The 15,953-nt window shown below is 55.0% G+C and overlaps 1 protein-coding gene across 1 annotated transcript; it reads right to left on the bottom strand.

Moving 5' to 3' along the window:
- Window positions 1–9,497: 9,497 nt before the first annotated feature.
- On the bottom strand, window positions 9,498–15,722 carry IHH (indian hedgehog). Its single transcript, XM_025405060.1, has 3 exons — window positions 15,185–15,722; window positions 12,489–12,750; window positions 9,498–10,939 (listed from the first exon to the last, which is right to left on the bottom strand). Exons 1-3 carry the CDS (start codon window positions 15,497–15,499, stop codon window positions 10,281–10,283), a joined length of 1,236 nt encoding a protein of 411 aa, XP_025260845.1. The 5' UTR covers window positions 15,500–15,722; the 3' UTR covers window positions 9,498–10,280.
- Between the last annotated feature and the right edge of the window lie 231 nt (window positions 15,723–15,953).

The raw sequence follows: 15,953 nt of genomic DNA on the forward strand, positions 1-15,953 counted from the left end.
CTAATTTTTTTTTGTATTTTTAGTAGAGACAGGGTTTCACCGTGTTAGCCAGGATGGTCTCCATCTCCTGACCTCGTGATCCGCCCACCTCGGCCTCCCAAAGTGCTGGGATTACAGGAGTGAGCCACCACGCCCAGCCAGAATTTTCTTTTTATTTTATTTTATTTTATTTATTTTTTGAGACGGAGTCTCGCTCTCTCACCCAGGCTGGAGTGCTGTGGCGCGATCTTGGCTCACTGCAAGCTCTGCCTCCCGGGTTCATGCCATTCTCCTGCCTCAGCCTCCCGAGTAGCTGGGACTACAGGTGCCTGCCACCACGCCCAGCTAATTTTTTGTATTTTTAATAGAGATGGGGTTTCACCGTGTTTGCCAGGATGGTCTCCATCTCCTGACCTCGTGATCCACCAGCCTTGGCCTCCCAAAGTGCTGGGATTACAGGAGTGAGCCACTGCACCCGGCCAGCCAGGATTTTCTAACTCTCCTATGAAAACTCAGGCCCCATAGATAACTTTCTCCCTCTATTCATTGTCCCCACCACAGAGTAGAAAGACATACAAGCTAATAGTAGGAGGATGGAGGAAAAATGACATGAAGTCTAATCTCAGAAAACTCAAGTTCAAGTCCTGGTTCCAGCTTTTAATAGCTGAGCAATGTCAGGAAAACGGTTAAACTCCCTAAACCTGACTTTCCTCATCTGTAAAATGGGAACAAACAGGATTGTAATCAAAATACATAACAATTGGTAAGGTGTGTGCACCTATGAGCATGAGAATGGACCTGTGAGCTGGACACCAGTTGGCCTTAGAGCCAGAGCCAGGGTCCTGGAAGCCCACATTGTGCCAGGGTCATAAGGAAGCATGAGTAGTTTAGGGAGGGGACTGGAAGAGCGTCCAGGGCAATGTAGGGCTCAGTAAGTGACTGTTTACCACTGGCACCAAAGTATTTCCAGATATAAACAACCAGTACAGCCATACTGTACTAGGTGCAAGTCACACCTAAGGGCAAATTCCTACCTTATTGGCTACTGTATATATGGTTGTTTATTTCAACTTGAAATCTTTCCCCTTCTTGATCCTCCTCGCTGGGGAAGGAATTGTGAACACAGCTAACTACTTGTTTTCTTCTAGTCTAAACATTGCTGCTTCTCTGTGGTAGCTCTCCTTGCTGCTTTCACCTACACAGTCTCCAGCTGGTTCTATGACCAGCACCACGGACAGCTCCCGCTGGCCAGGCCATCCCCCTTTCTCCTTCCTCCAACCTTCTATCGCCTCTTTCTCCACTTACCCTAACGCAGAAATCCCGAGGTCTGAACTGAATGACAACACCCCCGAGAAGACAGTACAGGGGAGTGGCTAGGAAAAAGACTCTGGAGCCAAGCAGACTGGAATTTGAATCCCAACACCATCAGCTATCAACTGTATAATATTTTCCTTCATTTCTGTAAGAACCAGGTTCCTCATCTGTAAACAGGCAAACCTATAACTGCTACCTCAAAGGTTATGAGGTTTATGGGAGACAAAAGAATTAAGAAACTTAGCACAGTGCCTGGTTCATTACAGGTTGTGAGTAAATGAAGAACACTGTTATTCTGTGACTTTCCATCTTACTTAATTCCTCACACCTTTTTCCACTCCATTTCTGACTAGAGCCCTCTCTCAAATGAAGGTGTTATGATATGACCACCAGCTCAGTGTGGCTGGCCTTCCTCAGTGTGGAAGTCAGCCTGGACTCAGGTATGGTAAGAGAGCCCACCTTTGACTGGTCCATAAGATTCTGTGTTTGTTAGTTTTCTGTGTTTGTTAGTTATTTTTGCATTTTAAAATTTTTGAGTTAATTTTATTATTTTTCTTTTTAAAATTATTATTATTGTTACCAAGATAGGGTTTTGTTCTGTTGCCCAGGCTGGAGTACAGTGGCACAATTATGGCTCACTGCAGCCTTGACCTCCTGGGTTCAAGCAATCCTCCCACATCACCCCCCAACCCCCACCCAATCTGCCACCACCAGTAGCTGGGACTACAGGTGCGTGCCACTATGCCAGACTAATTTTTTTTGTACTTTTGTTGTGAAGATGGAGTTTCACCATGTTGCCCAGGCTGGTCTTCAACTACTGGGCTCAAGCGATCTTCCCGCCTCGACCTCTCAAAGTGCTGGGATTACAGGAGTGAGCCACCACTCCAGCGGAGCTAATTTTAGATGTACCAAAGTGTCACGAAAATAATACAGACAGTTTTCATAAACACTTCTCCCACCTTTCCCTTATGTTAACATCTTACATGACCATAGAACAAAACCAGGAAATTAACCTTGATACACAAATGCTATTAACAAAAGTATGGCATTTAGATATCTCAAGTTTGTCCATTAGTGTTCTATTCCTGTTCCAGTAGTTGAGGATCCCACTTGGCAGTTAGTTTTCATGCCTACTTAGTATCCTTCACTGTGTCCTGAGTCTTTCCTTGCCTTTCATGACTTAACTGTTTTCAAGAGTACTGTCAGTTATTTTGTAAAAGGTTAATTCTGGGTTTGTATCATGATTTCTCATGATTAGAGTGAGGGTAACACAGAGGTGATATGCCCTTCTCAGAGCACTATATCATAGTGTTGGTATGCATTATCAGTGATGCTAGCTTGATAACTGGCTAAAGTGGTATCTGCTGGGATTCTCCACTATAAAATTGCTATTTCTCTCTCTTTTTAGATTCTGATCATCCCCATCTTTTGCTTCTCTAGGATTAATAGGTCGAAACCAAGAACTCTGTCCTCACACTATCCTTTTCACCCCTACACTCCCAACCACTCTCCCAAGCCACACCCATTCCCTATCATCTACCTGATTCCTTTCCTCTGAGTTTTCCTAAGTCAGCCATTCAGAGGTGTGTGCAGAAGCCAGATGCAAATACACCTGGAGTTTGCTAGGGGAACAGGGTACTTTCAGAACCTTCTTGCTGAGGTCCTGCATTTTCTGCTTGCAGGGACATTCTGAGCAAATGTGGCTAGCAACGGTCCACAGACATGTCCAATCCAATTCCCAGCTCTGGCTGCAACCCTCGAGCACTTTCTTCAACATTTAACGTTTGGGTTTTAAAAATCTCTAATCACATTTCTCTCCAATTGACCATGTATAACTTCTTGCTAACCACAAGCTTGTATCCACGAGCTTCCTTTCTTCTAGAATCACTGCAAAGCTCCTCGCTTCTGTGGTGGTACTGCCAGAAAGGCAGATGTACAGTTGATTTTTTCAATCAACTGAATGTGGGGAGATGTGCTCATTCAATCCTCCCCTTTGTCACCATCTCCATCTGCCCCAAGTTTATTCCATTTCATAGTTTTCTTGTGCTGCCTCTTCAGATGACAAAGGGTTAGGCCACACCTCCTCCAGGCTCATGCAGTCTCCATTTTTAAAAGCCTTTGTGCCAAATTGTGTTTTGAGGCTCCGGAAAGCCTCAGGAGACCTTCATTAGTCCACATTCCCTCTTTGCCCTTTGTCCTGGTTACTATCGCTGTGTAAGGAGTTACTCCAAAATGTCAAGGTTCCAAACAGCCATTTTATTTTGTGGTTTTGTGAGTCAGGAATTCAGAAGCAGCTTGGCCATGTAGTTCTAGCTTGGGGTCTCTCATGCGGTTGCATTCAGACTTTGGCCAGGGTTGCAGCCATCTGAAGGCCCGGCTGGGCTGAATGTCCAAGATGGTGCACTCCCATGGCTGACAATTGGCTCTGGCTGTTAGCTGGGGTGTCAATTGGACCATGGACTGGAACACCTCTCTATAGGTTAGGTGCACACACTCTCCAGCATGGCAGTCTTAGTGTAGAACCAGGCAGAAGCTGCATGGCCTTTCTGACCTAGCCTCAGACCAGATTTGAGGTAGACCCAGCATCTCTACAGGAGAAGTGTCAAAGAATTTGTGGACATATTTTGACCGTCCCTCCAACCCAACCCTATCCTGGATCCCCTCACAGCACCTAGAACATTATTCCTCCAGAACTCCCTTCTCTAACAGGGTTCTGGTTACTACCAAGTTCATCAGTCCTTTAGGCTGAGGTGAGGAGTATGTCCCTCCCATCCTCTTGGTTTGCTGCTGTGGGAGACCTGGGATCTTGTCTGAACTCTGCTAATGTTTGATTTTTAAGAAAATGACTTCACCTCTCTGGGCCTCTGTTTCTTCATCTGCAAAGCAGGAATTAGGAACAACCTCATGTCACACACTGTTAGGATGAAAAAAGACATGTGAATATCACACATAGCGCACCTAATCCATAGTAGGTGCATAATAGATTATGGAAGATATGGCTGTGGGCAAGGCATTTTCCCTCTTGGGGCCTTGGTTTATTTATCTCTGAAATGGGGGTAATAATTCCCCAATTCTGCTTCCCCACACGGATGAGAGAGCTCTTAAATAGGCTGCAGGGAAGGCCAGCCCAGAAGTCAAACCCTGACCCTGCCTGGGCAGAAGGCCCAGCTGGGGTGGATGGGATGTGCATGCGTGCCAGGTGGCAGGTGTGACTCAGGCCAGTGAGGCACACAGGGCGGCGCTATATCTACCCAACTGAGCCTTATCAGATCCGAGCCGGCCACCACTTGGCCCCGTGAAACAAAGAGGCTTTGAGAACCAGGCTGAGGTGTGGGAGGTGGGGCCGAGCCCCAGAAGGCACAACCACCCAGGGACCAGAGGGCACAGGCTGGGAAGGTGCCACCACCTACCCTGCCAAGGAGGTTTGTCCTGAAGGGGCGCCCCCAAGGTGGGACGCTGGGTCTGTGTTCTCCAGAGAAGTCCTCCATTGTGGGAGCCCAGTCCTCTTTAGGACACTACCTGCTGGGGCATTTCCCTCCAGGCCCTCAACTCCATTCCTGCCATGGGATACAGCATTTCCCTTCCCCACCTCCCATTTTGAAGTCTCCCCTCCTCAAACTTCTAGCCCCAACTACACTGGCTCCCAATCCCTGGGCATGCCCTGAACTTCCCCTCTGTACATCTGCTCCTGATGATCCACCCACCTGCCCTTGCCCAAGTCACTCATACCCCTGAAGACCCAGACCAACACCAGCCCCAGGAAGTCTCTGAGCATTGCGCATCCTGCCCCTAGTCCTGTCTAATCGCTCTGCACTTCCTCTGGCGTCACACTGTGTGGAGCTTCTGTCTGAATCTTCATCCCTGGCAGAATCTGCTGAGCCTGGCAGAAGCCCAGGCCCACCAGGACCAGAATTGATGGTTGTAAAAGTTGTACACTGCACAGGGCTCTAGGTTGAGCCAGCAGGGGGACTGCAATCCAGACACACTCTGAAAGTCCCAGCATATACCCTGCACTAGTCTCTTCTAAATGGACTTCCTGCTCCGGGCACCAGACCAGGAGAGCTGCCTTTTCTAGTTGAGTGTCCCTGAGGGAGCACTTCTTACTAAATATTTCAATGGAGGGCTCCTATTTCCAGTTCCCACACAGGTGGCATAGGTGCTAGCAGTAGGCTCTGCTGTCTAAAGGCCATGTGCATTGGGTTCAGCCCTTTCCAACACAAGACCACTCACTGTCAGAAGCCATTCTATCCTGAGCCCTGTGTGTCTTAGGGAAGATGGCTGAGTGCAGGCCTGCAGGGCTTCCAAAGAGCCATGCAAGCAGTGACTGGGGCTTTCCAAACAAAAAAGAGGAGGCTGCAAGGCCCGCCTGAGGAAGAGTACTTATGGAGAGGCCCCAGCACAGCCAGATAGGGGAACCAGGGTGCAGTGAGCTTCTATAGAAGGTAACTGGCCCAGGCAGCTCCAGAGGCCTCGCAGCCAGGAAGTTCCCCCATTGTGACTCCTAGACCCTGACACTCCACGTCCTCCCAGGGACCTGTGGACTTAGGCACAGGTCTTGCATTTTGCCTGGACTGGGATATCAGAGGCTACTCTGAATTTCTTTCCCATACATTTCCAAGACAGAGCAGAGAGGCAGACAGACAGAACAGGTGCTTGGAGGGTCCCCTGAACCCAAGTAGACCCTTGGATGACAGGGAGAGAGGATATCTCCACAGGAAAGCCCTGGACATCACCCTTACAGGTGCAGCCACTAAGGCCAAAGAAGACCAAGGTCCAAGGTCAAGGATGCTGTGGGTGGGGGAGTTGGATTTCCTATTTAAAACCCCCAAAGTTGACCTGGGCCCTTTTCTCATCCCCCTGGCTCATCCAACCCTGGCTTCCATCCTGGCCACTCTATTGCCTAAGTGTCTACAATCCGTCACCTTCTTTATGAGCCTAGAGCCACTTCCCTAGTCTAGGACACCAACTTCCCAGTAGTGCTTCCACGATTGTTTCCTCTGGTCTGCCTTCCATACTGTAGCCAGATGAGCTTTTGGAAGCAACCTAGTCATGAGCTTCCCCTGTTTGAGGGCCCCCAGGATTGAGTCCTATTGCATGCAACACAGGCTCTGTGTCATCTGCCTCCTGCCTCTCTCTCCACTTTGGTTTTTGCCAAGCCCACGTGACCCACATAACTTTACCATGCTGGCCTAATGGTGGTTCCTCTAAGCCTGCAAGCCCCCAAACCTTTGATTTAACTATGTCCTTAGCCTGGATCTCTTCCACATGCCTGCCAGGCAAACTCCTTCTTGCCCCATGTTGTAGCGTCATCGCCTTCAGGAAGTCTTCCTAGTCACCAGCCACTCCATGGTGCTTCGGTAGCCACTGTAAGGATGTCAGCCACAGCAGTTGGTGCACCATGTGGATATCCCTGTCTCCCACACTTCTCCCTCCCAACTTAGGAGTTCACTGAAGACAGGCACTGCCTCTTTCCCCCAACTTGGGCACAGTGCCTGACATGGAGTGGCATCCATTAACACTATGAGATTGGCCAACCGCGGCGGCTCATATCTGTAATCTCAGCACTTTGGGAGGCTGAGGTGGGCAGATCACTTGAGGCCAGGAATTTGAGACCAGCCTGGCCAACATGGCAAAACCCCATCTCTACTAAAAATACAAAAAATTAACTGGGTTTGGTGGCATGCATCTGTAATCCCAGCTACTTGCGAGGCTGAGGCAGGAGAATTGCTTGAACCTAAGGCAGAGGCTGCAGTGAACTGAGATCATGCCACTGCTCTCCAGCCTGGGTGACAGAATGAGACCCTGTCTCAAAAAATAAAAAAAATAAAATAAGCATTGACTATGAGCGAACGTCACAGTTGTGGATGCAGCAGCCTTTGGGGCTAGGCTTGGGCCCAAGTGGAGAAGGAGGCGTTGGATCTGCACTGCCTGGGTCTGGGCAGTGCAAATGACCCTCCTCTGGGTCTCGGCACTGTACGGAGGATGGGAGAGATTTGGGCGACCACACTGCAGACACGAAAGATGATCTCCAGGCTGTCTCCTTGTTTCTTCATATCTGGGCCCAGGATTCCAGGAAAAGCTGTAGGGTCCCATTCCCACCCCAAATTTGTTCTTTTGAGGGACTGAATTCATACAAAGTTCTTTGTCTTTGAAATCTTTGAAATCTTTGTCTGAAAAATGAATTTGTTCCCTGAGGAGGCCTATCTAGAACAGAAAGTTCTAGGGACACCACATGACTGTCTGCTGGACCACGTGTGCCCAACCCCAGTAGGAGAGGCGCCCCCCACCAACTCCTTCCCCCATGACCTGGGGAGTCATCCACTGCATGCATCCACACTCACCAACAACTTGTCACTGCAATCTGCTCTCCCAGGTAGAATGTCTACAGGGAGAGAATGTGTGAATGAATGGACAAGAGCATCTTGACCTAGGCCTGATATTTCTCACTGTGAATGAGTTCATGAACATTTTGGTCCCTGTGAGCCTGGTCAGTAAGAGTCTGCCACAGAGAGATGGGTCCACTCTAGATGTGTTGACAAAGCAGATTTCCAGACCTCAGATGCTGAGTGTGACCTTCCAGAGAGAACCCGAGTTCCCCAGAGGAAAAGCTTGGGGGTAAAAACAATGTGCACAAGAGCCAGTCTGGAAGGATTCAAATTCTGCTTCTGTTGTTTGCTGTGTAATCTTGGGCAAGTTTCTTAACCTCCCTGTGCTTCTGTGTTCTCTTCTGGAAAGTAGTAATATTAAATGAAGTACACACCACGTATGGTCATTATGAGTATTAAATGAGCTACTGAATGTAAAGATCTAGAATGATGCCTAGCAAGGGTTAGTCATCATTAAATGATAGAAATTATCAATACAGCCAGTGGAGCCCGATTTCTCCAGATGACACGGACCACAGAATAATGGTTTTCTCTGGCATTTTCTTCAATGGATGTGAGGAGAGGATAAGCTAAGAGTCTGAACAGTCATCCCCACCACTTTCAACACAGTCATCTGTGTAAGAGGACAGAGCCTGGGCAGTGGCACACTTCAACAACTAGCTCCCCAAGGTGGGGGGAAACCCTAATTTGTAGTCTCTGCCAATTTCCAGTGTTCTATGGCCACTGTGCCTATTTCAACTGACTCACAAAACTCCTGAAAATTTTGTATCACTGGACCTAGAACCTCAGTTTATCTGTAGTGAGTATAGAAAAATTTGCCTTGGGATGGAGGGATGGAGGGAAAGTAAAGAAGGGGGTCATGCTGTCTTGGCAGTAAACCAGGCCTCCTCTGGACTAAGCAGTAGTTCTTGAGTGTGGCCCATGGACCATCTGCCATGTTTGGGGTGTCTACAAAACTAAGCTCCTGGGCCTTGCACTGGATCTATTAAAGTGGAATCCTGGGCTGGGCACAGTGGCTCACGCCTGTAATCCCAGCACTTTGGGAGGCCAAGGTGGGTGGATCACGAGGACAGGAGATCAAGATCATCCTGGCTCACACGGTGAAACCCCGTCTTTAGTAAAAATACAAAAAAGAATTAGCCAGGCATGGCGGCAGGCACCTGTAGTCCCAGCTAGTTGGGAGGCTGAGGCAGGAGAATGGTGTGAACCCAGGAGGCGGAATTTGCAGTGAGCCGAGATTGTGCCACTGCACTCCATCCTGACCAACAGAGTGAGACTCCATCTCAAAAAAAAAAAGTGGAATCCTGGAAGTGGGGCCAGGAATCATCTTTAAACAAGCTTCCTAGGTGATCCTGACGTTTCAGAACTGCTGGATTAGAGATCTCTGACCTGTCCAAGAAGTCAGAATAGTCCACAAGATAGATGTGAATTTTACAGAATCTTTTCACACTGTGGTCCATTACCAACAGGGAAGAGTCAGAAGCCCAGGCCCCAACAGCACAAGGGCATGATTATAGATGAGTGAGGTGACCATGGACTAGTCATCTCTGTTCTCTCTTGGATCCATCCTTGTTTGGGGTAAACGGTGAGGTCAGTGTGTAAAGGCCCTGCCCTGCGCAGAGCACAGCTCTCTGTAGGGGCTTTGCAGAGCTACTGGGTGGGAATAGACCTGCAGGGAGGGTGGGAGGCCTGGAGTTTCTGTCCTTGGAGGAAGGTGAGCCAGGCCTCTCTGAGGAGGGAAGAAAACCCTGGACATACCCTTCCAGGGCTCCAAACTATCCGTGAATTGTCCCCTCTCAGCATCTTGGACTCTGTGGCTCTAACAACTTAAATAATTTTTATTACAAAAGGAAGAAAAGACCAAAACATCCCCAGAATTCTCCCATGGGCTTCCCCCTCCGCGCCAATAAATAAGGTATGGGAGACTGACCAGCGGAAGGGGTGGGGATCATGGTTCAGCAGAAGAGGGAGCTTAGCCCGGGGGGTGGCAAGCACATCCAGCCCACTTCCCCCAGTCCCCGGCACTATGGTCACATTGGCCAGAACACAGAACTCTGCCCACTGACAGCAACAGTCTCTGGATGTGTCTTGAGGAGTGTGGCCGGGGAGGAATGTCATACCTCAGAATGGCCGGGATGGCTGCCCCACCCCTGTGGCCTTCCCAGTTCTGGACAGCATCGGGTCCAGCCAGCTCCATGCTGGCTCCCAGGGAATTTAGCAGCATCAACTGAGGTGCAAGCCCACCCAAAGGGGCCTAAGACAGATGGAATGGGCCCTCCCCAATGGGGGAGGCAGAGTATGAAAACTCATAGTGAGAGCAGGCTGAGTTGGGAGTCGCCGTGCCAGCCTCAAGGTCTCTAGGATAGAGGGGTCAACAACCACCCCCTCACCAGCTCAGCTTGCAGCTCTATGACTACACCACGGCGGGGGTGGGGAACCCTGGTGTTGCCCAATCAAGTCTCAATGATGTATCTCCATGGCAGAGGAGATGGCAGGAGCCAGTGCACCCCAGCACAGGTCCCTTCCAGGGCCAGCTCCCTCCTGGCCGAGAGGCTTCTGGACCCAGTACAGCAGTTCCAGGAGGGCAGCGGTGGAGTCCTTTCAGCTCCCTGCCCCGGACATGCCCAGTGGGTGGAAGCTGCCCTCTTCTAGCAGGAGACGCCCCAGGCGGTAGAGCAGCTGGGGGTACCAATGCACACCCTCCCCAGGGGTCCAGCTGCCCCACGCCAAGCTGTGAAAGAGTCTCAGGGGCCAGAAGGCCAACTGAGCCAGGTGGTGGTCAGCCACGGCCGCGAAGCAGGATGCCACCACATCTTCCACCACCAGTGTCCCGTGCCTTGTGAGTGGGGCATAGGCCCCAAGGGCCACGTGTGTAGAGACAGCTGCCACGCGGGCAGGCTGCAGGCCTGGCACCCCAGCCACCAGCACATACTGGCCAGGCTGCACGTGGCTGGCAAATGTGGCCCGGAAGCGGGCCGCCGGCTCCGTGTGATTGTCAGCTGTAAAGAGCAGGTGAGCGGGTGTGAGTGCCAGGCGGCGTGGGGGGTCCTGAGTCTCGATGACCTGGAAGGCTCTTAGCCTGTGGGGCTCGCGGTCCAGGAAAATGAGCACATCACTGAAGGTGGGGCTCCCGTCCTCCCCCATGGCCAGCACGCGGTCTCCCGGCCTCACAGCTGACAAGGCCACACGCGCCCCACTCTCCAGGCGTACCTGGGCTCCGGCAGGGAAGCAGCCGCCCGTCTTGGCTGCAGCCGAGTGCTCTGTGGGAGAAAGGGACATGAAGGTGTTACTGCTGTGTAGCTCGGCCTCCCGGTCACAACGATCCTCCCTTGGCCACCCCAGCCAGCCAGAGCTCCTCTTGCTCCCAGAGAGCCCCTGTCACCATATCCTGGCTCCTGCCCCCCACTTCCTATGCAGGCTTGAACCCACACTTCACTGCCCCCCATCCCCTCACTCCAATATGATCTTCTGCCCCCTCCTCCCCAGCCTAATACTTTGCCAACGAGAGGAGCACAGTAGGGCTCCAAGACCCAGTGGATGAGAAGGAAAGGGCTGCCTCATGGAGCGGGAGGTTGCTTAGCTCCTCCGAGGCCTAGATGTTTTGTTATTTCTCACCCCTTGCTCAGACACTCCCCAAAAATTGCCCTCTCAGGCTGATTCCCCAGGTTCTGTAACAGAGCTGGCCCTTTGAACGTAGGGATATGGGAGAAGCCCACCCAGTGGGGCGAAGGCAGACTCCTGGGCAGCCTCGGAGTGAATGGTTGGGTCAGGAGCAAGCCAGGGGCGAGGACACAGTCACCATCTTCAGTTCATGTGCTGAGTCCCTGTGCAGGGACAGGACATTGGGGCATCAGCAAGTGAGCTGAAGAACAGTGTTTGGACTGGTGTTTGCAGTGGAGGGTGGATGGGGCTTGCAGTAGACACAGTTGGCAGGGAAGTACTGAGTGGAAGGTTCAGGGTGTGGTTGTGGGTCAGGGTAGGGTCAGGAATATCAACATGTGGGCCTGGGCTCAGTGTGCAGGTCTATGAGAGTGCGACTACTACATGCTGCCAGTGTGAAGGGCTGAGCCGGCAGCCAGATGGGGCTAGGCTGGAAGCCACACAGGAACCATTTGGAGCCTCCATGGCTGGGTTTGGTGTAGTTGACAGGGTGCTGACAAGACTTGAGGGAGGGGTGAGGCCCCAGTGCCTGCCGATTCTGATCAACAATGCGGCCAATCTGGGAAAATCCACTTTATTGAGTCCACTTTGTTTAGTCTGGCTCTCCTGGCTGGCTTTGCCCTGAAATGTCCAGCTTCAGGGCATGAGGGGTAGAGTTTGAGTTTGGGGACGCCTGCGCCCCAGGGAGGGCTGACCTGCAGCTGGGTGATGGGTTCGGAGCCTCTGGGCTCCTGGTCAGGCATGCAGGTGTCTGGGCATATCCCGGCCCCTGGCCCCACCACCCGCCTTACTCTGCACCAGGTGGGGTGGGGAGGCCTTTTCTGGCAGCCTGGCTTCCTCCATCTGTCCAGCTTGCTCTGTCTTGCACCTCCTGTGGCAGGCTCTGGACTGTGGGCCACCAGGTCAGCACCCAGCAGCCCTGGGACAGGGCCCTATCTCCCTAGGCTCCTACCATGACACTACCAGGCATGGGATGAGCAGGCAGTCAAGGTCAGGAGTAGCGTTGGAGAGCGCCGCCGATGTCCTCTTCCCCCGGATCCCTGCCTCCATCCCTGGGCGGGCCTCTTCACCTTCTTGGCACTAGGCCTCCTGCCCACGCCCTGCGGCCCCGGCCCCGGCCCCGGGCCCAGCCCCCCGGCGGCGGCTCACCGGACTTGACGGAGCAATGCACGTGGGCCTTTGACTCGTAATACACCCAGTCAAAGCCGGCCTCCACTGCCAAGCGCGCCAGCAGTCCATACTTATTGCGGTCGCGGTCTGATGTGGTGATGTCCACCGCGCGGCCCTCATAATGCAGGGACTCCTCTGAGTGGTGGCCGTCCTCGTCCCAGCCCTCAGTCACCCGCAGCTTCACACCGGGCCACTGGTTCATCACGGAGATAGCCAGCGAGTTCAGCCGGTCCTTACAGCGCTGGGAGAGGAATGTGCGCGAAATCAGCTGGAGCGAAATCGGCGGGAGGAGACTGCCGAGGTGCAGGTGTAGGCGCAGCCTCGCCCAGAACTCTCCCGCCACACCCACGGGAGCTGGAAGCCCAGGAGGGTGCTGTCCCTCTCCCTTAGGAACAGAGGGCCCTGAAGTGCTCCCTCCCTAGCATACAGCCTCCCCCAGGGATCTAGACCGCACGACGGTATCACAAATCTGGAGGAGGCATGGAGGCAAGCGCCCTGGCGGCGCCTTCTCTGGTAGGTAGAGGTCCCCTGCCTCCCTGTGCTGTCTTCAGCTCCGGGTATCCATCCCTCCACAGACAGGACTACACCTTTCAGCGCCCGGTCCCTCTGTGCCTCCAGCAGGAGGGCCAGCCAGCGGCCGGGAGGGATGAGTGGCAGCGGAGTCGACTGCCTGCGGCGGGCCTGCGAGGCGTGCAAGGCCCGAGGTGCCCAGTAGGTGTCACCGCAGCCTCAGGGCTGAGGCCTGGGAACGACGGGCTCTGGAGGCGCGGCAGGTGCAGAGCGTCTCAGCAGCTTCAGGGGGTGTGTTGGAGGGGAATCGCCGGCCTGCCTGGATCCCTCGAGCATCACGAGGACTCCTGCCGGGAACCTCTTATAATCCCAAACCGGCCCACACCCCCGCTAGAGATGACAGGGCCAGGGAACCAGAAACCGGTGGACTAGCGCCAGGGCCGCCCAATGCCGGGCCACATGCAGCGTCTTCCTCTGCAAGGCGCATAAGGGGCTGACAATCCCAGACCTCCAGGACCTCTGCACCGGTGGCCCGCCCCTATACCGTGGGAAGGAACTCCATAAACCAAGCTTCTGATCTCAGGGAGCCAGCTCCACCACCCTCCTCATGTGGAGTTGGAGTAGAGCCGTGCCCTGGGGGAAGGACCCAAGCGGCCATCCCTGGTTGCTGCCTCCTGGTGTGCCTGGGTCCTGAGAGCCCAAGGGACTGTGCGGCTGACTCTGAGAAGCTGAGGCGGAGGCCTTGGCCTGAGGGGAAAGGCCCTTCCACCAGTCCTCGACTCTGAGATTCAAGGCGCCAACCAGTGTGGGCAGCCCAAGTCTCAACCTACCCCCACCCTGCAGAGCCTGGGCCTCACAGACCCTTGGACTCAGCCTCCTAGGAGCCAATAGTAGCTACAACCCAAGGCCTTGCAGGTCCTCGCTGGTGCACAGCCTGGCTGGGGGTGCTTACTGCCCGGGGAGGGAGTTCCGCTTGCTCCTTTGTAGACCCTGCTGTCAGGCTTCTAGCCCCCCACCTATGCCCGCCTGCAGCCCTGGTTCCCCGCCTCTCTCCCTCACTGCCACCGCCCCCTCTCGGGTCCAGAGCCCGGGCGTGCGCTGTCAATGATTGCCCAGCCCGTGGCCCGGATCCTTATCTGCATTCCTCGGCGCCCGGCCCGGCCCGGCCACCAGCCAACCTTCGGCCCCGACACCGGCCGGCCAGCCCCGGCGCCAGGGTGCATGCTGAGGGCCCTGAGTCTAGCTGCTCTTCCCAACGGATCTAGAAAGTCAGGGGCCTGCTTTCAGGGGGAAGCCTCGGGAGACCCCGGAGGAAGGGGGTGAAGGTCTCTCCCCTCGCGGACCTGGCTGCAGGGAAGGAAGTTTGCGCCTCTAAGCTTGGGTAGAGCGCGGGTCCTGCTCCCAGCATGCAGAGACTAGCGTCAGCCCTGTTCCCTGCCTCCTTCGGCATCTCAGCCCCTCTCTTCCACCACCAAGCCCAGGAATCCCCTAAGCTCAGTCCCAGAGCCCAAAGACCCCAATAACCTACCCTTCCACCGCAGTAGCACCCCTCAGCTCTCCGAACAGACACGTGGGCTCGCTGAGCGGGTTCCCTTTCCCACCTCCGCCTCCCCATTCAACTCTTCCTCGCTGTTCTTAACCCCAGACCCAGCCGGGACGGACGCTGCTCCTGGAGGGGGCAGCGCATAGAACCAAGAGCGCACAGGGAGGAAAGACCGTGGTGCCCCTACGCATCAAGAGATTCTTTGCCTCAGGGATGCCGAAAGGTTTCAAAATGAAAGGGGCACAGCTGTGCAGAAGGTTAGGCCGGGAAGGACTGCGTGGGTCCCGGAGGCGCAGGAGGCAGCCGGGTAGAGGTACCTCCGGGTGCCGCGTCTGGCTGAGCTGCCAGTACTTTGGGGCAGAGGAGCCGCCGCCAACCTGCTGGGCTGTGGGGCTTGGCAGCGAGGAGCTCTTCTAGCAGTCTCCGCCGGGCTTGGGGATGCCGACACTCCTGCCTGGACCCCTGGCCAGCCCATCGTGGGCAGGAGGCAGCGGGGCTTGGCGAGAGGGGCAGGTGCCAGGGAGAGTGCCAGCCAGTCGAGAAAAGGTGCCAGGGGGTGGGTAGGGCCGGGCAGGTGGCGGTGCTTCGGCGGCGGCGCGCTGGTAGGGCGGATCGCGCTCACCTGGGTCATGAGGCGGTCGGCGCCTGTGTTCTCCTCGTCCTTGAAGATGATGTCTGGATTGTAATTGGGGGTGAGCTCCTTGAAGCGCTCGGAGCTGCGAGCGATCTTGCCTTCATAGCGTCCGCTGGCGCCCAGGGTCTTCTCGGGCACGTTGGGGCTGAACTGCTTGTAGGCGAGCGGCACGAGTTTGCGCGGCGGTCGCCGGCGGCTGCCCACCACCCGGCCCGGCCCGCAGCCCCATGCCGCCGGCACCACCAGCAGCAGCAACAGGAGCAGGCAGAAGTGCAGTCGGGGCCGGAGCCGGGCGGGAGACATGGCCAGGGAACCCGGGGAAGCGGCGGGCGAGGGCTCCTGGTGGGCTGATGGGCAGGCGAGTCGACGGGAGCGCTGCGGGGGCTCAGGCGTCCGGGTGGCTCCGGGGGGCTCCAGGCGGGGGCGCCATGGGCGGCACGGTGCGGCCAGGGCCGGCGGGACTCAAGTGCGGGGCGGGGGCCCGGGGCCCGAGCTGGTGGCGGCGCGCTGTCCCCCTCGGCGCCTCGACTCTGAGCTGCCGGGCTCGCCGGCCGCCAATAAATAGGCCGGCCCGTTTGTTTTGGCAACGCGGCGGCGGCGGGGGGCGGCGGGCGGCGGGGCTGCGGGCCGCCGGGCTGGGCTGGGCTGGCCGGGCCGGCGGGCTGCAGGGCCCCGCGGTTAGCACCCCGGCCCGGCGGTCAGGCGGCTCGGGCGGAGCGGGAGCTGCTGCCGTCTGCGGCGCGGCCCGGGGCCGAGT

This window comes from Theropithecus gelada, chromosome 12 (genome assembly GCF_003255815.1).
Source record: "Theropithecus gelada isolate Dixy chromosome 12, Tgel_1.0, whole genome shotgun sequence".
NCBI classification, from domain to species: Eukaryota; Metazoa; Chordata; class Mammalia; order Primates; family Cercopithecidae; genus Theropithecus; species Theropithecus gelada.

Coding starts and splice junctions, on each gene's coding strand:
- IHH (XM_025405060.1), bottom strand. CDS start 15,499: ATGTCTCCCGCCCGGCTCCGGCCCCGACTGCACTTCTGCCTGCTCCTG. Junction 12,751..15,184: donor CCGACCGCCTCATGACCCAG/GTGAGCGCGATC, acceptor TTCCTCTCCCAG/CGCTGTAAGGACCGGCTGAA. Junction 10,940..12,488: donor GCATTGCTCCGTCAAGTCCG/GTGAGCCGCCGC, acceptor TTTCTCCCACAG/AGCACTCGGCTGCAGCCAAG.